The 20811-nt window shown below is 37.2% G+C and overlaps 1 protein-coding gene and 1 long non-coding RNA gene across 2 annotated transcripts in view; both read right to left on the bottom strand.

The window, feature by feature from the left end:
* Positions 1–8541: 8541 nt before the first annotated feature.
* LOC131954163 (uncharacterized) lies at positions 8542–11677 on the bottom strand. Its single transcript, XM_059317701.1, has 3 exons — positions 11571–11677; positions 11089–11257; positions 8542–9596 (listed from the first exon to the last, which is right to left on the bottom strand). Exons 1-3 carry the CDS (start codon positions 11581–11583, stop codon positions 9077–9079), a joined length of 702 nt encoding a protein of 233 aa, XP_059173684.1. The 5' UTR covers positions 11584–11677; the 3' UTR covers positions 8542–9076.
* A 3914-nt stretch (positions 11678–15591) lies between these two features.
* The window catches only part of LOC131954147 (uncharacterized), a 36895-nt gene continuing 31675 nt past the window's right edge, over positions 15592–20811 (bottom strand). Inside the window, exons 2-3 of the long non-coding RNA XR_009388738.1 lie at positions 16055–16125; positions 15592–15726 (exon numbers count right to left, since the gene is read on the bottom strand). This is a non-coding gene — a long non-coding RNA (uncharacterized LOC131954147). The remainder of the gene's footprint in view (positions 15727–16054; positions 16126–20811) is intronic.

Genomic DNA, 20811 nt, shown 5'->3' with positions numbered 1-20811 from the left:
TACCCAACCCTAACTCTACCCAACCCCCTAACTCTACCCAACCCTAACTCTACCTATCTCTAACTCTACCCAACCCTAACTGTACCCAACCCTAACTCTACCCAACCCTAACTCTACCAAACCCTAACTCTACCCAACCCTAACTCTACCCAACCCTAACTTTACCCAACCCTAACTCTACCTATCTCTAACTCTACCCAACCCTAACTCTACCCAACCCTAACTCTACCCAACCCTAACTCTACCCAACCCTAACTCTACCCAACCCTAACTCTACCCAACCCTAACTCTACCCAACCCTAACTCTACCCAACCCTAACTCTACCCTATCCCTAACTCTACCCAACCCTAACTCTACCCAACCCTAACTCTACCCAATCCTAACTCTACCTATCTCTAACTCTACCCAACCCTAACTCTACCCAACCCTAACTCTACCCAACCCTAACTCTACCCAACCCTAACTCTACCCAACCGTAACTCTACCCAACCCTAACTCTACCCAACCCTAACTCTACCCAACCCTAACTCTACCCAACCCTAACTCTACCTATCCCTAACTCTACCCAACCCTAACTCTACCCAACCCTAACTCTACCCAATCCTAACTCTACCTATCTCTAACTCTACCCAACCCTAACTCTACCCAACCCTAACTCTACCCAACCCCTAACTCTACCCAACCCTAACTCTACCCAACCCTAACTCTACCCAACCCTAACTCTACCCAATCCTAACTCTACCTATCTCTAACTCTACCCAACCCTAACTCTACCCAACCCTAACTCTACCCAACCCTAACTCTACCCAACCCTAACTCTACCCAACCCTAACTCTACCCAACCCTAACTCTACCCAACCCTAACTTTACCCAACCCTAACTCTACCTATCCTTAACTCTACCTATCTCTAACTCTACCCAACCCTAACTCTACCCAACCCTAACTCTACCCAACCCTAACTCTACCCAACCCTAACTCTACCCAACCCTAACTCTACCCAACCCTAACTCTACCCAACCCTAACTCTACCCAACCCTAACTTTACCCAACCCTAACTCTACCTATCCTTAACTCTACCTATCTCTAACTCTACCCAACCCTAACTCTACCCAACCCTAACTCTACCCAACCCTAACTCTACCCAACCCTAACTCTACCTATCCTTAACTCTACCTATCTCTAACTCTACCCAACCCTAACTCTACCCAACCCTAACTCTACCCAACCCTAACTTTACCCAACCCTAACTCTACCTATCCTTAACTCTACCTATCTCTAACTCTACCCAACCCTAACTCTACCCAACCCTAACTCTACCCAACCCTAACTCTACCCAACCCTAACTTTACCCAACCCTAACTCTACCTATCCTTAACTCTACCTATCTCTAACTCTACCCAACCCTAACTCTACCCAACCCTAACTCTACCCAACCCTAACTCTACCCAACCCTAACTCTACCCAACCCTAACTCTACCCAACCCTAACTCTACCCAACCCTAACTCTACCCAACCCTAACTCTACCCAACCCTAACTCTACCTATCCCTAACTCTACCCAACCCTAACTCTACCCAACCCTAACTCTACCCAACCCTAACTCTACCCAACCCTAACTCTACCCAACCCTAACTCTACCCAACCCTAACTCTACCTATCCCTAACTCTACACAACCCTAACTCTACCCAACCCTAACTCTACCCAACCCTGACTCTACCCAACCCTAACTCTACCTAACCCTAACTCTACCCAACCCTAACTCTACCCAACCCTAACTCTACCCAACCCTAACTCTACCTATCTCTAACTCTACCAAACCCTAACTCTACCCAACCCTAACTCTACCCAACCCTAACTCTACCCAACCCCCACTGTACAACTTAGCCCTCATCAACCACACCCTATCATATCTTAACAATATTCTACACCACCCCTTAATCTCCACAAATAAACCTGAACCTTTCTAACTTATCCCAACTCCCCAAACCCAAATGTAACCGATTCCACTCTACCCCCATCCCCACTCTACCACCCCACTCTACCCCCTCCCCTCCCGACTCCGCCCCACCCCGAACCAATATTTGCCAAACGCACTATCACTATATATCTGTTGACAGTTGTTCTGTTGTAGTATATCTTACTATACACCTCAGTTAGTCTGTATACCGTGTGTAATGTTTAACTATATTATAGCAAGTGCCCCACAACTACTAAACATAATGTAGTTCCTACCTCCGCCACCATCAGTATTCATTTTAACATAGTTGGTCACCATCCATCTACTAATCGCATTACTAATATATATATATATATATATATATATATATATATATATATAGTGTATAGTGTATAGTGTATAGTGTATAGTGTATAGTGTATAGTGTATAGTGTATAGTGTATAGTGTATAGTGTATAGTGTATAGTGTATAGTGTATAGTGTATAGTGTATAGTGTATAGTGTATAGTGTATAGTGTATAGTGTATAGTGTATAGTGTATAGTGTATAGTGTATAGTGTATAGTGTATAGTGTATAGTGTATAGTGTATAGTGTATAGTGTATAGTGTATAGTGTATAGTGTATAGTGTATAGTGTATAGTGTATAGTGTATAGTGTATAGTGTATAGTGTATAGTGTATAGTGTATAGTGTATAGTGTATAGTGTATAGTGTATAGTGTATAGTGTATAGTGTATAGTGTATAGTGTATAGTGTATAGTGTATAGTGTATAGTGTATAGTGTATAGTGTATAGTGTATAGTGTATAGTGTATAGTGTATAGTGTATAGTGTATAGTGTATAGTGTATAGTGTATAGTGTATAGTGTATAGTGTATAGTGTATAGTGTATAGTGTGTAGTGTATAGTGTGTAGTGTATAGTGTATAGTGTATAGTGTATAGTGTATAGTGTATAGTGTATAGTGTATAGTGTATAGTGTATAGTGTATAGTGTATAGTGTATAGTGTATAGTGTATAGTGTATAGTGTATAGTGTATAGTGTATAGTGTATAGTGTATAGTGTATAGTGTATAGTGTATAGTGTATAGTGTATAGTGTATAGTGTATAGTGTATAGTGTATAGTGTATAGTGTATAGTGTATAGTGTATAGTGTATAGTGTATAGTGTATAGTGTATAGTGTATAGTGTATAGTGTATAGTGTATAGTGTATAGTGTATAGTGTATAGTGTATAGTGTATAGTGTATAGTGTATAGTGTATAGTGTATAGTGTATAGTGTATAGTGTATAGTGTATAGTGTATAGTGTATAGTGTATAGTGTATAGTGTATAGTGTATAGTGTATAGTGTATAGTGTATAGTGTATAGTGTATAGTGTATAGTGTATAGTGTATAGTGTATAGTGTATAGTGTATAGTGTATAGTGTATAGTGTATAGTGTATAGTGTATAGTGTATAGTGTATAGTGTATAGTGTATAGTGTATAGTGTATAGTGTATAGTGTATAGTGTATAGTGTATAGTGTATAGTGTATAGTGTATAGTGTATAGTGTATAGTGTATAGTGTATAGTGTATAGTGTATAGTGTATAGTGTATAGTGTATAGTGTATAGTGTATAGTGTATAGTGTATAGTGTATAGTGTATAGTGTATAGTGTATAGTGTATAGTGTATAGTGTATAGTGTATAGTGTATAGTGTATAGTGTATAGTGTATAGTGTATAGTGTATAGCGTATAGCGTATAGCGTATAGCGTATAGCGTATAGTGTATAGTGTATAGTGTATAGTGTATAGTGTATAGTGTATAGTGTATAGTGTATAGTGTATAGTGTATAGTGTATAGTGTATAATGTATAGTGTATAGTGTATAGTGTATAGTGTATAGTGTATAGTGTATAGAGTATAGTGTATAGTGTATAGTGTATAGTGTATAGTGTATAGTGTATAGTGTATAGTGTATAGTGTATAGTGTATAGTGTATAGTGTATAGTGTATAGTGTATAGTGTATAGTGTATAGTGTATAGTGTATAGTGTATAGTGTATAGTGTATAGTGTATAGTGTATAGTGTATAGTGTATAATGTATAGTGTATAGTGTATAGTGTATAGTGTATAGAGTATAGTGTATAGTGTATAGTGTATAGTGTATAGTGTATAGTGTATATATATATATATATATATATATATATATATATATATATATATATATATATATATATATATATATATATATACTTACCCTACTATGACAATATCTACATAAATCACTACTTTTATTTAACTTACTACCCTCAACCACTGACATACTACAATTACGAAAACAAAACAAACAAAAACTACTTATTCTTCAAATTTTACATACATTTACAATTCGTCATCACTTTAATAAACAACTTCATTATTGTCACTATTGCCACTCATATTTATACAAACACTACCCTATCTCCTGCCACTAACATCATTACTAAAACAACCTCACTACTGCCTTAAAAAAGTCCCTTCGACATAAATTTCTACTACATTGACTGCGACTACAGTAACTGCTACTACCGTCCCAGCAATTACAATCACCACCAGCACTACCACAACTGCCACAACATCACTATCAATATTACCATCGAAATCTCTACTCCAATCACAATCGCCAATACAATCACATCCACAATTACCATCACATAACCAACTAATATCCCAATCACGATGACAATCACATTCAACACTACCACCATAATCATCATTAAAATTACACCCGCAACTACCATCAAAAACCGCCACTACCATCACAACCCGCCACTACCTTAAAAACCGCAAATAACATCAAAACTGCCTCTACCGCCACTACCATAATAACCGCTATTACCATAACATCCGCCACAACCATCAAAACCAGAAAGACCATCAAACTGCCACTACTGCCACTACCATTACTACTGCCAGTATCATCATAACCGTCACTACCTTCACTACTGCCACTATTATCATAACCGTCACTACCTTCACTACCGCCACTATCATCATAACCGTCACTACCTTCACTACTGCCACTATCATCATAACCGTCACTACCTTTACTACTGCCACTATCATCATAACCGTCACTACCTTCACTACTGCCACTATCATCATAACCGTCACTACCTTCACTACTGCCACTATCATCATAACCGTCACTACCTTCACTACTGCCACTATCATCATAACCGCCACTACCTTCACTACTGCCACTATCATCATAACCGTCACTACCTTCACTACTGCCACTATCATCATAACCGTCACTACCTTCACTGCCGCCACTATCATCATAACCGCCACTATCTTCACTACTGCCACTATCATCATAACCGTCACTACCTTCACTACTGCCACTATCATCATAACCGCCACTACCTTCACTACTGCCACTATCATCATAACCGTCACTACCTTCACTACTGCCACTATCATCATAACCGTCACTACCTTCACTACTGCCACTATCATCATAACCGCCACTATCTTCACTACTGCCACTATCATCATAACCGTCACTACCTTCACTACTGCCACTAACATCATAACCGCCACTACCTTCACTACTGCCACTATCATCATAACCGTCACTACCTTCACTACTGCCACTATCATCATAACCGTCACTACCTTCACTACTGCCACTATCATCATAACCGTCACTACCTTCACTACCGCCACTATCATCATAACCGTCACTACCTTCACTACTGCCACTATCATCATAACCGTCACTACCTTCACTACTGCCACTATCATCATAACCGCCACTACCTTCACTACTGCCACTACCACAAATCACCTCCTCCCCCGCAACTACCGCCACTACCATCACTACCGCCACTACCACCACTACCGCCACTACCATCACTACCTTACAGCCATCACTACTGTTACTACATCATAACCATCATTACCGCCACTAATTTTGAACCGCCTCTATCCTCACTACCTCCACAGCCATCACTACCGCTACTCCATTCACTACTGCCACTATATTATAACCATCACAACCGCCACTACCACCACACCCTTCACTACTGCCACTACCACACTCCACCTCCTCCCACTCCACACCTACTCAACCCCCACCATCGCCTTGACACCGTCACGGACGACAACACACACTTCTAATATTTCACACCCTGTGGTGTTCCATATCACCCAGTGTTAGTGCACTTATCGCTTATCTTACTTAACCAATCCCATCTGATCCTCGGCTTTGTTTAAACCGCCTGTTTACATTACATGTCCTCTTGATACAGCGATACAATCATGAACACACTTAAATTTCAAATGTAACACAGATAACATTTTAGATATACAGACAGATTTATTTTAAATGTAACACAGGTACAATGTCAGATAAACAGACATATATATTTCAAATGTTACAGAGCAGTGGCGTAGCGAGATCGGGTGTCACCCGGTGCGTCACTTAATGGTGTCACCCCCTCAGAGGCGTAGCGACTCTTCCCGGGGACAAATTTACGATTTGCACCCCCCCCCCCCGAACTTTCGATTTGCACCCCCCCCCCCTCTCGAACTTTCGATTTGCACCCCCCCCTCGAACTTTTGATTTGTACCCCCCCTTCAAACTTTCGATTTGCACACCCCCCTCAAATGTTTCTCTATATATTTTACTATTTTTTGCCTTGGTGTCACCCCCCTAAATGGTGTCACACGGTGCCGTCCGCACCCCCCGCACCCCCCTCGCTACGCCTCTGTTACAGAGATAACATTTCAGAAAGACTGCAACATTAATTTTAGGTTTTAAATATGCATATTAGAACATGTATACATGCTCTATACACACACACACACACATACACACACAGATATATATATATATATATATATATATATATATATATATATATATATATATATATATATATATATATAAATGTCCTTAAATTATATTAGCAAACATTACGCTGTTAACATAAACATTGTCTATTATATTTAGAGACGTGTCGTGATTTAATTTTTTGGTTTTTTCATCAATAACCCAATTAAGTTTTTTTAAAAAATAGTTTTTGAGCAAAGAATATAATAACACAGCTGTTTCATTACAATGACAAAAAACATGTGTTCTTATTGTTATACCGAGTGTTAGTTTTATGTCAGTCTTGTTTAGTTTTGGTATCATGTTTCTCGAATTCATATCATCTTCCTGCGGCTGTTATTGCTTATTTTAAGATACCCACTTGCAATGTTTAACTTGTTAAATTTGCTTTGATGCGTAATTATAATTATAAATAAATAAATAAATAAATAAATATATATATATATATATACATATACATATATATATATGTATATATATATATATATATATATATATATATATATATATATATATATATATATATATATATATATATAACATTAAGAATGCATTATAATGAATTCAACTGGCAAGATCCCAAAAACTGCTGTTACGACTGACATTCAAGTCAAATAAACAAACCAGAACATGATACTTTCTTACGTAACAGATATTTTTGTCACCGGATTTTGCATTTAATTCATCCACTAGAATGTTTGTTCATTTGCATACAAAAAAAAAACAAATGTCGACATTCCAGAGCACTTTATTTTTTTATTTTTTTGTATTTCCATGTTAGCAAAGTCTCAACAAAAATCGCACCTAAACACATTTAACTATTTCAAATTCCGAAACAGTTTAATAACTTAATTACTGTGCATGTACTCTAAATCACCTTACTATAAACTAATCTGTTATTAGGTTTCTAAAAGGTATCATCAAATTGTCCAGTATCTAAATAGTTCAGTTTCATTTCCTAAAAAAAATCTCAAACAGTAACAGTTACATAGACACCAATGTATCCAGTAACTGCATAGCCTAGCGTCATGTATTAAAACAATACTCAATAAACCGGGAGTAATCTCCCCTAAACTTTCTCGAATATTCTTATATAACACTACGTGGGATGGAATATAGACATGATTTTTAATTACTTAAACTATTAAAAATAGAATAGAATCTCGTAGAAAAAATAATTGCGCACCAAGCGAACGCCAAAACAAAATGTGCATAATAGTGCGGAATATTATTAGTACTTTATAAATTTACATGCGTTTTTTGAGAAATCGGAAATAGCGTAAATTACTACTTCCGATCAACAGTAATTACTCAAAATTTGACAGAAGTTAGAGGATTAGATCGTTTACTTACTTGTGAAATTTCATTTATCTATCTGAAATAGTACTCAAGTTATAGGCTTTTGAAAAATTCAAAGTAGAAAAAGTACCACTTCCGGTTATTGGAAATCGCTCAAAAGCTGATACGGATCTACGATTTTAATAAAATACTTGTATATGAAATTTCATCAACCTAGCTGTAACGGTACTCAAGTTATCTTGTTTACAGACACACCCACACACCCACAGACACACACACACATACACACAGACATACGGACAAGATTGCAAAAATATGTTTTTCCCACTCAGGGAGGTGTAAAACGTCGAGATTTGTAAAAATCTCGGGGTTTTTTTTTTTTACACGATTACAAGACTTTCTCTATACTTCGTATATACGAGAAAGTAAAAACGTGAATGTTAATTAGACACAAAGCATCAAGTAACTAAATATGTCAGTTTCTTTTCTTGATAAACCCTCAAATAGTATCTGTTACTTAATTACCAATGCATTCATTAACTTCATAGTTCAACTTCATTTCTTGACTTTAAAATACCTCAAGACGGTATGGGTGAACTAGACACTTATTCATCCAGTAACTGAAGAGTTCATTTTAATTTATTAATAAAATCTCAAAGGGTAACTGTTAGCTAGCCAACAATGCATCCAGTAACGGAATAGTTCAACTTTATTCCTTATTAAAAATCTCAAAAAGGTACACTGTTACCTTGCCATAATGCATCCAGTAATTTAATTTCTCGATCAAATTTGAAAGGGTAACTGTTAGCTAGTTGCCGATGCATCCAGTAAACTAATAGTTGGGCTTCATTCCCTAATAAAAATCTCAAACGGCGACTGTTACCTAGCCACAATGCTTCAAGTGACTTCAAAGTTTGGTTTTATTAATTAAAACAATACTAAAATAATGTAAATGTTATCGAGCGTATTCCATATAATGTAGTTTCTCATTTGTTCTATTCACGATCCCACTACGCCGAGTAATACATAAGATAGCCACACCGACTATAACAGCAGCCAACACAATGACCCCTGCAACAATGACCCCTACAGCCGCCTCGGGCAAACCCCGACCCTGGCTGGGTAATACAGCATCGGCTGTTGACTGACACACAGCGAAACACGATGACAGAACCACGTCACCGTTAACTAATCCAATCGTGACGTCAATCGCTTCCGTCATATCCCAGCTTGACTTGGATTCAAACCCCGGGCAAACAGATATGATGGTGATGGTGCAGTTGTTGCCTTGTGAACAAAACTTCCCGTTTTTGCAGGAAACGGGGTCGGGTAGGGTGGTGGGTGTACACTGCTGCGCACCTACAGAGCGTGACGTCAGAGCTACACTTTCATCCATGAGATCTGTGGCACTGTCCCCGGGACTTAGCCTGAAGGTGATTTTGTTACCCGGGGCGCGGCATATCCCTCGGGAGATTCTGTTGAAAACAATAATTTAAAATAGAAAGCAATAGAAATATTTTCAGCATTATTTAAGTATATTATAAAGTAATTTAGAATAAGAAAATTAGAAAAAAAAATTATCAGTTAATATCTCTCCGAATGTTTTTTTCAAGCGTATTCGTATCTCGGAATATTTACTAGCATGGAACTAGGCCTGAGCCTAACCTCTATGTATGACAGCATTCGCAATCCTAGCAGTCATTTCTATAATGACCTAAGTTGAGATAGACGGCAGAAATCGTTATTGATATAATGTGTAAAACGGTGCATTTAATCAAGATTTATATTTATAAAAAATACAAATTCCAAATAATTCCCTATATAATATTGTAAAAAAGTAAAGAATAGTAATTATTTCAGGTGACTCATTTGGCAGCTGAATTAGTGTACATATGTTCATTGACCTCGGCATATTTTGGGATCTTGTGGTCAGCACTTTTCCCAGCCGCCTTTAGTTTCCCTAACATGCGTTAGGAAAGTCCTACTGACTTGGACCCGGATTCGAACTCGAATTTTCCGGATAAGCAGCCCAGCGCTCTAGCGCTTGGGCCACGTCGTCCCACAGTAATCAAAGTAGATTTGACTAAATCATACAACATATAAACTAGGATGTGTTTTAAATAAGATCATCAATATCCCGCAAAAACGATCAAGTATATCGCAGTCAAGTCTGTATGCAAATAGTTTATTGTCTAAAATTCTAAAATCTATTAAAAGTACGCAAAGCTAATTACACGCTAATTTTTTTTTTTGAATATGATCTCCCGTAAACTTTCTCGAATATTAATTATAAAACACAACAGGGGAAGCAAAATCGAGATATAAACATGACTTTTAATCAATTTTAACTACTGAAACTTTTTAAAATACAATCTAATTACCAAGAAAAAAAAATTGCGCACCAAATAAACAGCAAACAAAGTGTGGAAAATAGTGTGAAATATTAGTAGGCCCTACTTAATAAATTCATATTCTTTTTTTTTTGAGGAATCGGAAATAGCATAAATTACTACTTCCGGTCAACGGAAATTACTCAAAACTTGAGAGCAGGTAGATACTTAATCATTTTACTCATTTGTGAAATGTCGACTATCTGTTGAAACAGTACTCAAGTTACAGGCTTTTGAAAAACCAAAAGTAGAAGTTCATTTACGTTGACTGGAAATCGCTAAAAAGTTGATACAGAACTACACATTTAATATAATACTTATATAGGAAATGTTATCAACATAGCTGTAACAGTACTCAAGTTATCATGCTCACAGACACACACAGACACACACATACACACACACATACACACACACACACATATATACGAACAAAATTGCAAAACTATATTTTTCCAACTAGGTTACAATACTTCCTGTATACTTTGTATACGAGAAATAAAAGAATGGAAACATATTAAAGTCCATTTAAAGCCATTATGTGATAGATTGTATCTGTATGTATGTCATAACTCACGTGTTTTCCCACTTGTCCTCGATACGGATGTCACGTGACTCAGGCGGACTGACAGACGCCGGACTCGCCAGATGAATGGTGAGGTGAGGTCGAGGGAATGACGTCACCAGAACGGCTTGACCAATGAGCAGGACCAAGTCGATTAAAGCCATTGTTTCAAATGTTCTATCTAAAACAAATTTAAAAAAACCGAATAAAATATACTGAATGTTTCACTATTTATGTACTGAATATTTCACTATTTATGAACTGAATAATTCACTAATTATATACTGAATTTTTGACTATTTATGTACTGAATATTTCACTATTTTTGAACTGAATAATTCACTAATTATTATACTGAATATTTGACTAATTATGTACTGAATATTTCACTATTTATGAACTGAATAATTCACTAATTACATGCTAAATATTCTCTAATACTGAAATCGAATTAACGTGTGTAAAGTCAACAGTAACACCACTCGCATACTAACCTAAACTCCACATGAATAAATGATACAATACAGACTAACAGAGACTCGATAAAACAGTGATAAAAAAGAGGCTTCAAATTTCGATCTGTTCGATGTTTTATATCGTGTACTCTACGTTTGTCTATCAAGACCCTATCAGGCAATTCATCAAGCCGAGTTGTTTTGTTTTTGTCGGGTAATCACTCAAGCGCGAAGTTGTTTACCTGTTATTTGACCTTTTAAAATTTACATTGTGCAACTTATTAACTCTGTAATTTTAATGTGCAACTGAAAGTGCAGTGAAATTGTTTACACAAATTGCTAATTTCTTTGTTAAAAAATTCGTTCGGTGTTGTAAAAACTGTAATAATTATTATATTTTTTCAAGAGCAATGATTCGCGAAATAATCTTACTATTTTACCATAGTTTTATTTTACATTGTTTATCTAGTTTCAGCGTTCATTAATTTACTTGATATTTTACTGATCCGTAAACCTTTGCAGTACTAAAATAATTTCATGATGTTTCAGTTTAAGTCTTAAAATAAACACAACATTTTAAACAAACCTAATGTTTTAACGAGAGTCCTACATAAAAAGTTGGATTAGCACCTACATAAACAGGTGGATTAGCACCAGGAAGTGCTCAGCGCTAAGACTTTATACTAAACCTACGCGCCGCGCGGAGAGTAATAGGCGCCTACTCGAGTTCTACTTCCCCACATTTCAGCCTATCGCAGCGTCGGTTATCCATTGACACGACCAACAGCTCAAGATTTGATGTAGACATGGACTCGTGTCTCGCACAGTGTTTAGTATTTTTTTTCCAGGCATCTCTTCAAAGAGAGTCTACCCCCCCCCCACCCCCACGGAACAAAATGGAATTTATATTTTTAACAGTGTGTGCCACCCCACCCGCGGAAATTGTTGTCCGCCCACCGAAATTGTCCGCCCCCAGGAAATTTTAGTTCCCCCCCCCCCCCCCCGAAAATTTCAAACGATAACTAATAGTATAGTAAACAACCAATGCCATCTCATAATTTCATAAATCGATCAACAAGAATTTGTAAACTAACCTGCTATGTACAGATCCCCTTCCATATGACCTGCAATATATTGACATACATCTACCTGCCACTTCCAAATGAGATGTCAAACAAATCGTGTCGAAATTGTTTCGGAGGTCAGTTTGCGCCTTACAGGTAAAAGTTCACGCCTGCGCAGGACTAACGTGTACACTACACGAGTGGTTGGTCAGTAACGTTTCTTTCTATTTATAGAACTAGCTGGCCGAAGTGTTTGCTCGAGTGACCTGAGCACGGTGGGCGGGGCAAATCGTCACAGTAATGAATGGCGGGAACGAATTACGCCCGTTTGCAAAATTGCGGTATTTATTAGAAGTTATTATACACCAATGCTAACCTTCGGTATTGTAATAATACTCCATGTTTACATTTGTAAAATCATTACCAGTATCTGCATCCAAACCCCTTATTTCTAACATTATTTTGGCCAAGGAGACACTATATAAATATACAAAAATAATTTAAAAAAAAAAAAGAGCTCACATAGTAATCATATGTAATCGTTATTCTATAGTAGTCGATATGATTTAAGCATTTCCAAAAAAGGTAAAGTTTTAAACAGAGAGGTAAGTCTCGGATAATGTACGTGTGGCTGTGAGGGTATATATACGATGTGCAATGTCAAAAAGGAATTAATGGCTCTTACAATACTTACATGTAAAGCATAGTAGCGGGTTCAATTGAATAATTCAGCTGCTTTTAACAGACATGCATCCTATCCTTAATGCTTGAAATGTCAATCTGTCCAATAAAATGTGGTATCCAGGGGTCAGATCGTCACGACGTATAGGTCATTTGGGTTTGTTGGATTCAATATGGACCGCGGTCACTATCCTGTAGCACAACTATTGTACATTACAGATGATTACACACTGATGTAGTACTGTTTTTTTTCTTTTTCATTTTTGTTTAAATTTTAAACCACAGGCTAGGAATAGTTTTTTCAGACTACTTTGCGTTTAAAAAACATATTGATTATGGTCGGATTGTGGCTGCTTGTATGGCCTGTAAATACGTTGAAATCGTTCTAGATGGTAAAATCTATGTGCTGACAAAACTTATAGTGATTGAACGCTATGCAAATCATTTTACATAATTATTACATGTGTTATATTTTGCTACATATTTCAATTGAAAACGAGAAGATGCAATCCTATTGCATTCCGTACAATGCGAGCGTATGTAAAAATACCGGCGGTACGTAGGCCTATTGCCCGACTTTGAATTAACAATAATTACAAACATGCCTTTTGTGTGTGTTTTACCAACATTTTATAAGTTTTCACATTCCAATCTATTGCTTTCTTTTCTTCGTATATTTTTTTTAAAAAATCGTCGGTAAATGGAAAGAGTAGTCTCGCTCAGGGGAAAACAGAGAGAAAAATACCGTCTAACTCAAGACGCTAAAGTTCCTTCCCTTTATTTTGGGCACTTAAAAACCAACGCTCTTTTTATGTTTGTAGGCCTATACATTTATTTAATTTGCAAAAAAAAAAAAAAAAAAAAAAAAAAAAAAAATTGATTTTTAAAAATTAATAAAAAAAAAGGAGGAAAAGAAACAGAAATATAAAAAAGATAAAAAGTAAAAATATTGGACGCAGCAATATCATGTCGGAAACGTGAATTAAGGATAGGCCTATACTTTGAAAACAAATACGGAGGTAAGTAAAGCTGGATAAAGAAAGACATTAAATGAAAAACTAATTATCACTTTAAATTTAAAGAGCATTTGATCCCAAGAAAATAAAAATGAAAATTGGATGCCAAAGTGTTGAATACTTTAATACTGATTCAAATAAAACCAGTTATTTTTCCTGATACCTTATTGCGGCAACATAAATCGGACACTATCGGCACACACATGTCTTCAGATTCACCAGGGTACCTTTCATGTTGGGACGTGGAAACCATCTAACAGCTTTGGGTTCGCAGTATTAAAAAACATTTCTACAACCATCTCTTACAAAATAATCAAGGAGTTGTCGGTATAATTTGGTTCACGGGTTCTCAAAATTTTGTTCAGTGGCGAGCCCTTTTTACACAGACAACTGAGCCGTTATTAAATCAATAATACATTATTTAAGGGCCATAACAACATGCTCAGACATTTTTAATAAACTTTCAGGTAGCTTACATTGGGGTGGGGGGAGCATTTGAAGACTCTCGGGAAATACTTTAAATCATTTTTTTCCATTGTGTCCACCTTCAGAAAGCTGAAAGCCCTAATACTAGCCCTAGCCTTTTTAAGTCCATCAAGTTGTGCATTCGATTGCCCCTCTAGTCATCCGGCCTTTGTCAAAGTGAAACAACTTCATATGCCGCTTGCATGTTGTTGTGGACACTCGTGAAAAAGTTATCAATTATTATTTTTAAACATTTCATGTCCGTGTATCAGACCATATGGTAGCAGAATCATACGTTTGTTTAAAGTGTTAATTATATAGACGCAGAACTATCTACCCAGTGAATGTATTCCTTTAACACGGTGAGATAGCTGTAGATAGATCAACATGAGTATCAAAATTATCTTACCTCATATGTATATACGTGTATATAATAGTAGACGCTTACAATTCTTAACGCTGACGTTAAGTTTATTTTTTAAAATGAGTAACGAATCATGTTTATTACTAACGATCCCATGTGCAGATGAAGTAGAGTTCGCATTTCTTGATCTCGGCATACGAAGAGAAGGTATGGTCAGCACTTTACTTTCCTTAAGATGAGTTAGGTACCCATCAAAGCTGGGTAGACACATGGGCGTTCTATTGACTTGGACCCGAATTCGAACTCAAGATTTTCGAATTAGCAGTTTAGCGCTCTACCGCTTAGGCCACGCCATTCCGCTGCCATTTAGTATAAATAAGCATAAATTTAACACACAATAAAAAAGTATACAGTAACAACGGTTAAAATATTTTTATTTGTTTAAAATGTTAACCGCCCACGGTGTTCTGAATGTATTAACCGCCACCAGGTTTCAGGAAGTAGGTTCTGTCGCCGGCACGTCGTACCTTTCCGGCACCCGATCCATCATTGTCTGACACGGGTTCCAAACGTCCGTTAACTTGGTCTCCTTCAAGATCAGCCACCTGCAACATTAACATGCACTACTATAACTTAATTACTTACAGCTTTTATTATCGTGATGTAGATTTCCCTGAGCCCATCACTGATGGGTATCTAACTCACGTTAGGGGAACGAATGGGGCAGGGCATAGTTTTGACCACACTATCACTTCATATGTCGTGGTCTCTGAAACAGATGAACTCTACTTCATCTGCCCCATGAGTCTTGGGCACGAAAGGGAAAAAATGATGATTTACTCTATTTATGTATCTGATAAATGAATAAGCCGTAGTTCTAACAATTAATGTTTGTTTTGTGCTAACCTAAAGTTATAAGTATAGTTTACATACCTTGAGTTCAGCGTATGCAACTGAACAAAGCACTGTCAGGCAGAGCAGTAGGAATACCCACTTCATGTTTACTGAAAAAAATAGTAATACCCACTTCATGTTTACTGAAAAAAATAGTAATACCCACTTCATGTTTACTGAAATAAAATTGAACTTATATAGATGGTGTTAATGAAGGATTTTTTAAAAAATCAGAAACCAAGATCTAGAGTCTAAGTTTCTTGGGCAAATATCAACCTACAATAATCCAATTAGCACATTTGTTTTTATAGCATACAATGGTGTGTTTAAATTGGGTTTAGTTTATTAAAACCCCGTCTCAAAAACCCCACGATCTTTATATGGGAAAGGCGTGGACATAAAAAGGGGGGGGGGGAGGGTATGACTCGAGATCCTTTTAAATTGAAGATAATAGATCCGTGATACCTTTTATAAAAGAAAAGTATCGCAAGTTTCTCTACGTGTTAAAAGCTAACAGTTCAGAATAAATATCAGCATAGATGTATATGATACATTCATATCAGCGACCGTGTGTACGTCACTTACAATGTTCCCTCTAAGGACCAAGAGTGTGTGTGCAAAAAATATGTTGTGTGCGCGGTGCTAAAAATGACTTGGGCAACTTTATATGTATGTTTAGGCTTACAATTAAGCAGAGTAATGAAGGCATGCATTTTGATATAAATTAATAGTATAATGTGTAGGACTAGTGAAACGTATGCAATTAAAAGAAGATACGAATCCCATCAACATAAAATAAAATACACAACAGAAACTTTCAGAGTTATACTTAGACAACATGTTATATGATCGACTTACTATGTTAGTGTAATGCAATCATATGTTAATAATGTTAATACCATAACGGTAATACAAATACAACAGTTTAACATGTTAACCATTTTAAAAAGCTGACTTGAAAACAAAATTAGCTAACCTTTCAGGGGCATTTATTGCAATTTCTCGCGTCTAACCTTGCCTTGCTTCCACACCTTATATGCTTTGTTTAAAACCTCATCCTCTCCAGCATTTAGATATAATTTAATTCGCATTAGATTCTCCAAATGTGTGACTTCAAGTCTATTTCGTGCTTGCACTTTAATGCTGTTCAGAAGAATAAAACCTCGCTCGCAATCAGAGCTGGATGCTTGAAAAGTACAGCATAGGTCAATTTACTTTGCCAATGAGCTAAATTGTTCATCGTTTATTAAAGTAACTCCTGCGATTTCAGTTAGTGAATTTACTGAACCTGATTTGAGTTTTTCACTGATCTGAAATTTGAAGTCATTGTATTGCGTGATAAATGACTCTTCATTTGTTGTTTGTAACAAGTCTTTGCACTTAACGCACAGTTGTTTGATCTCTTTGACGCCAAATTCAAATGCACAATTTTTTTAAACCAGTATGATCAAAAGCTGACCAAATCTGCAATTCATCTCATGGAAACCTTACATTTAAATGATCGCAGACTGATCGTATAAACTGGGTGATTTGTCTTGTGTCGATTCCTACGTTTTCATTCAAAATTTTCTTGGCATTATCATTCCAATATACATCTTCACTCAGGTATTGTGCTTCTAATTTGCGTATTTTAGAAATGCAAAATTGATGTGCTTCAATAGATGATAAATTACTTCGCTGCAACAACATTGATAGATTAGCTAATTCAGTTAATACATCATTAACGGTATAAAGCGCAACTTGATACAGGGGATCTCTTAATGATCTCAAAACATAACAACAAACAGGATCATTGCAGTCTTGGACTTGTTCTTCACAGTAGGCAGCTAAAACATCAAGATTTCTAACCAAAGCACTGACAGCAAAGTGACGTGACAACCAACGAACTTCATGAATTGGTCGAAAAGAAATTACATCCATATCATGCACCTTGGCCAATTCTTTAAGTGCGCCCTTTTTAACTGAAGATCGACTAAATAAGGTGTAAACCGTGCGTAAGAGAACCTCAATATTTTTAAACAAATTAACATCTTTCCAAGCGTCAGAAAGTGTCAAGTCTTATCGATGACAACACAGTGCTGTTCAACAAGATGGGGGACCTTAGCCTTCAGTAAAGCAGCTAATCCCTTCCTACGGCCTAACATAACCGATGCCCCGTCTGATGTTATCATTACCATGCGGTTCATATCAAGTTGATGTTCAGTGTAGTACTGTGTTATGGCTGCCTCCAGAGCTGAGGCATCACATGCGGTAAGCTGAATTATCCCACCAAAAACGATTTTGTAGAATAAAGAATTGACTGGACGAAATTTAAAATAAAGGATTAGCATTTTATATATTGTTATGTCAGTACTTTTATCAACTCTAAGCGTGTGGAACGATGCTACTCGAAGTTCTGCCAACTGTCTGGTATAGAAACATACTTCACCATGTGTTTATGAATCAGTTGTACCGACAGCATCGAGGCGTTCATCCTAATGGCGAGAAGAACATTATCCATTAGGATTCGAACTTGATCCTCGTTTGACCGCTGGCGCTCATTTTGTTCAATTCGTTCTTCTCGCTCATTGTTAGTTTCAACCAGCAGACTTTTAAGGCCAGTCCCATTTGAGCGGGTGTACAAAATCGCAACATTTTCTTCGTGAACACGAGACAAATGACGTTTACAGTAGTCAAGCTTCCATGATTCCCAACGCTTTCCTGTGACAAATTCGTTGTCTTTGTTGGTTTTGTTACAAGTATTAGCAGCACAGAACTTACACTTCAGTCCAATCTCATCTAAATATTCATAGATGCTTCTTAATTCAACTGAATCATTCTTTGAATCTGGCGTATCGGTTATTACTTTAACTTTGAGCCATTCCAGTTCAAACGAATCTCTCGCTTTTTTTTTTGCTGCATTGTTTTAACGCTTGTTACACACATTTTTCTTTTCAACATGTTCAAATAGCACAGAGTAGTAAACTTTTATTCCTTATTTACTAAACCAGTCTGTGAATACTGAAACAGTTCGATCCAGGTGCACGTAATAATCACAAGAATTGGATATACAGTATATAAATCCTTAAACCAAACAGAGTAAAACACATCCACCTTAAGTAACCTAGAATTTGCATCTGACTTGGATAAACCGTCATAGTATCAAGGAGGTGGGTGGGGTTGGAAGATGGGGGAGGGCAGTGACAATAGAAAATAAAACCTTGCATAGTCAGCTACTAGCCACAATCCCTTTTACGGTCAGTTTTGGGGTAAACCATTAAATCAAACAGAGGGAGTGTCACCCAGACATCACATCGGTACCCGCCCCGCTCAATTGAGAGTTAAGCCGTTAACTAGACCTGTGGTATGACAACCGAGGTCACCCCCTCCCCCAGGGGTCACAAGCTTTAAGTATCAGTTTGGTCGAGGCCCCAAAACACAAAGACTGTTCGTTTAACAAAACAGGTACTAAAAATGTCGCTTAATTCAAGCCACTGACCACAATTTTTTTTAGTGAATCAGGCTTGCCCGACGTTCTGATAATCTGTGCGCGGCATCAGAAAATGACTACGCGGCACATTTGAAAGTGCTGCGCGGCCGCGCAGCCGCGCAGCTTAGAGGGAACACTGGTCACTTAAGCCCATGCAGGTGGAAGGCGTTTTTGAATTGTGACGATATGTGACACGGGTGAGGAAAAGGTGGGGAGGGGGAGGGGGGGTAGAAAAAGTGAAGTAACACATTTGTAATATAAAATTTGTTGTCTGAAACTGTCATGAGCAAAATACATTTCGGTTTTTTTTTAAGTCAGCCTTGGTAGGAGGGTGGGTGAGTTGAAGTGTGATGCTATTTTAGCCCAAGTTCTAAACCTGGGTTCAATCCAACCTCAGGGGTTGGTGAGTCAGTTTCAGGGGTTGGTGAGTAAGTTTCAGGGGTTGGTGAGTCAGTTTCATGGGTTGGTGAGTCAGTTTCAGGGGTTGGTGAGTCAGTTTCAGGGGTTGATGAGTCAGTTTCAGGGGTTGATGAGTCAGTTTCAGGGGTTCGACGGAGGTCAAGACACACACGACTCACATGATCGATTTTGACAGTGCAGACGATGACAGTGTTTAGTGAATGCGTGTATGAAACTGAAGGGGTTCAGTACGTTCAAAAAGGTTGAGAACCACTGTTTTAGCCGATGATGTTCTGACGATTTTCTGCTATTGACGATTGGTACTTTTGTTAAATGGTTACATAAGCCTGGTAACTCTTAACCTAACTTTTGTTTACAAACTGTTCAGTTTCTTTCCGGCATCTCTTCGGGGAGGAGGGGGGAGGGGGGGGGGGGAGAACGTTTACCGTCCTAACTTAAGAAATATAATTTATATGGAAAATATATATTTTTACCAGTGTCCGTCTTTTCCCACGGAAAGTGCCCCTTTACCCCCCCCCCCCCCCACGGAGAAAAAAAAACCTGAAAGAAACATTAAAATTATATCAATCTAATGGTATATGCTAACTACTTAAAATTTCTTCGAGGTGAAAATAAAAACAATATCTTTATAGAAACATTATGTTAATTAGTTCAACACCATACATCGTTAAGTTAATGTAAGCTGCTTTTTGTTTTAAGTTTATTAGAACAAATACCAGGCACTAAACAAATAGTTTAATATGAACAAAAATGAGCTGGCGTTGAAACATACACTGGAACATTTTGAATTTACATTAAAAGAAAGATTATGTTTATTTGCGGAAAAATATAAAGTAGGGCGTACGTACCCCCCCCTCTCTCCACACAGTGATACGAAGCAGCCTGTTGAGTTATGAACAAGTCTTGA

Source organism: Physella acuta, unplaced genomic scaffold (assembly GCF_028476545.2).
Source record: "Physella acuta isolate Inbredline_101_S28 unplaced genomic scaffold, ASM2847654v3 ptg000976l, whole genome shotgun sequence".
Taxonomy (NCBI): Eukaryota; Metazoa; Mollusca; class Gastropoda; family Physidae; genus Physella; species Physella acuta.
The sequence above is the reverse complement of the archived record's forward strand: the minus strand, read 5'-3'. Positions and strand labels throughout refer to the sequence as shown.

Coding starts and splice junctions, on each gene's coding strand:
- LOC131954163 (XM_059317701.1), bottom strand. Junction 9,597..11,088: donor GAGGACAAGTGGGAAAACAC/GTGAGTTATGAC, acceptor TGTTTTCAACAG/AATCTCCCGAGGGATATGCC.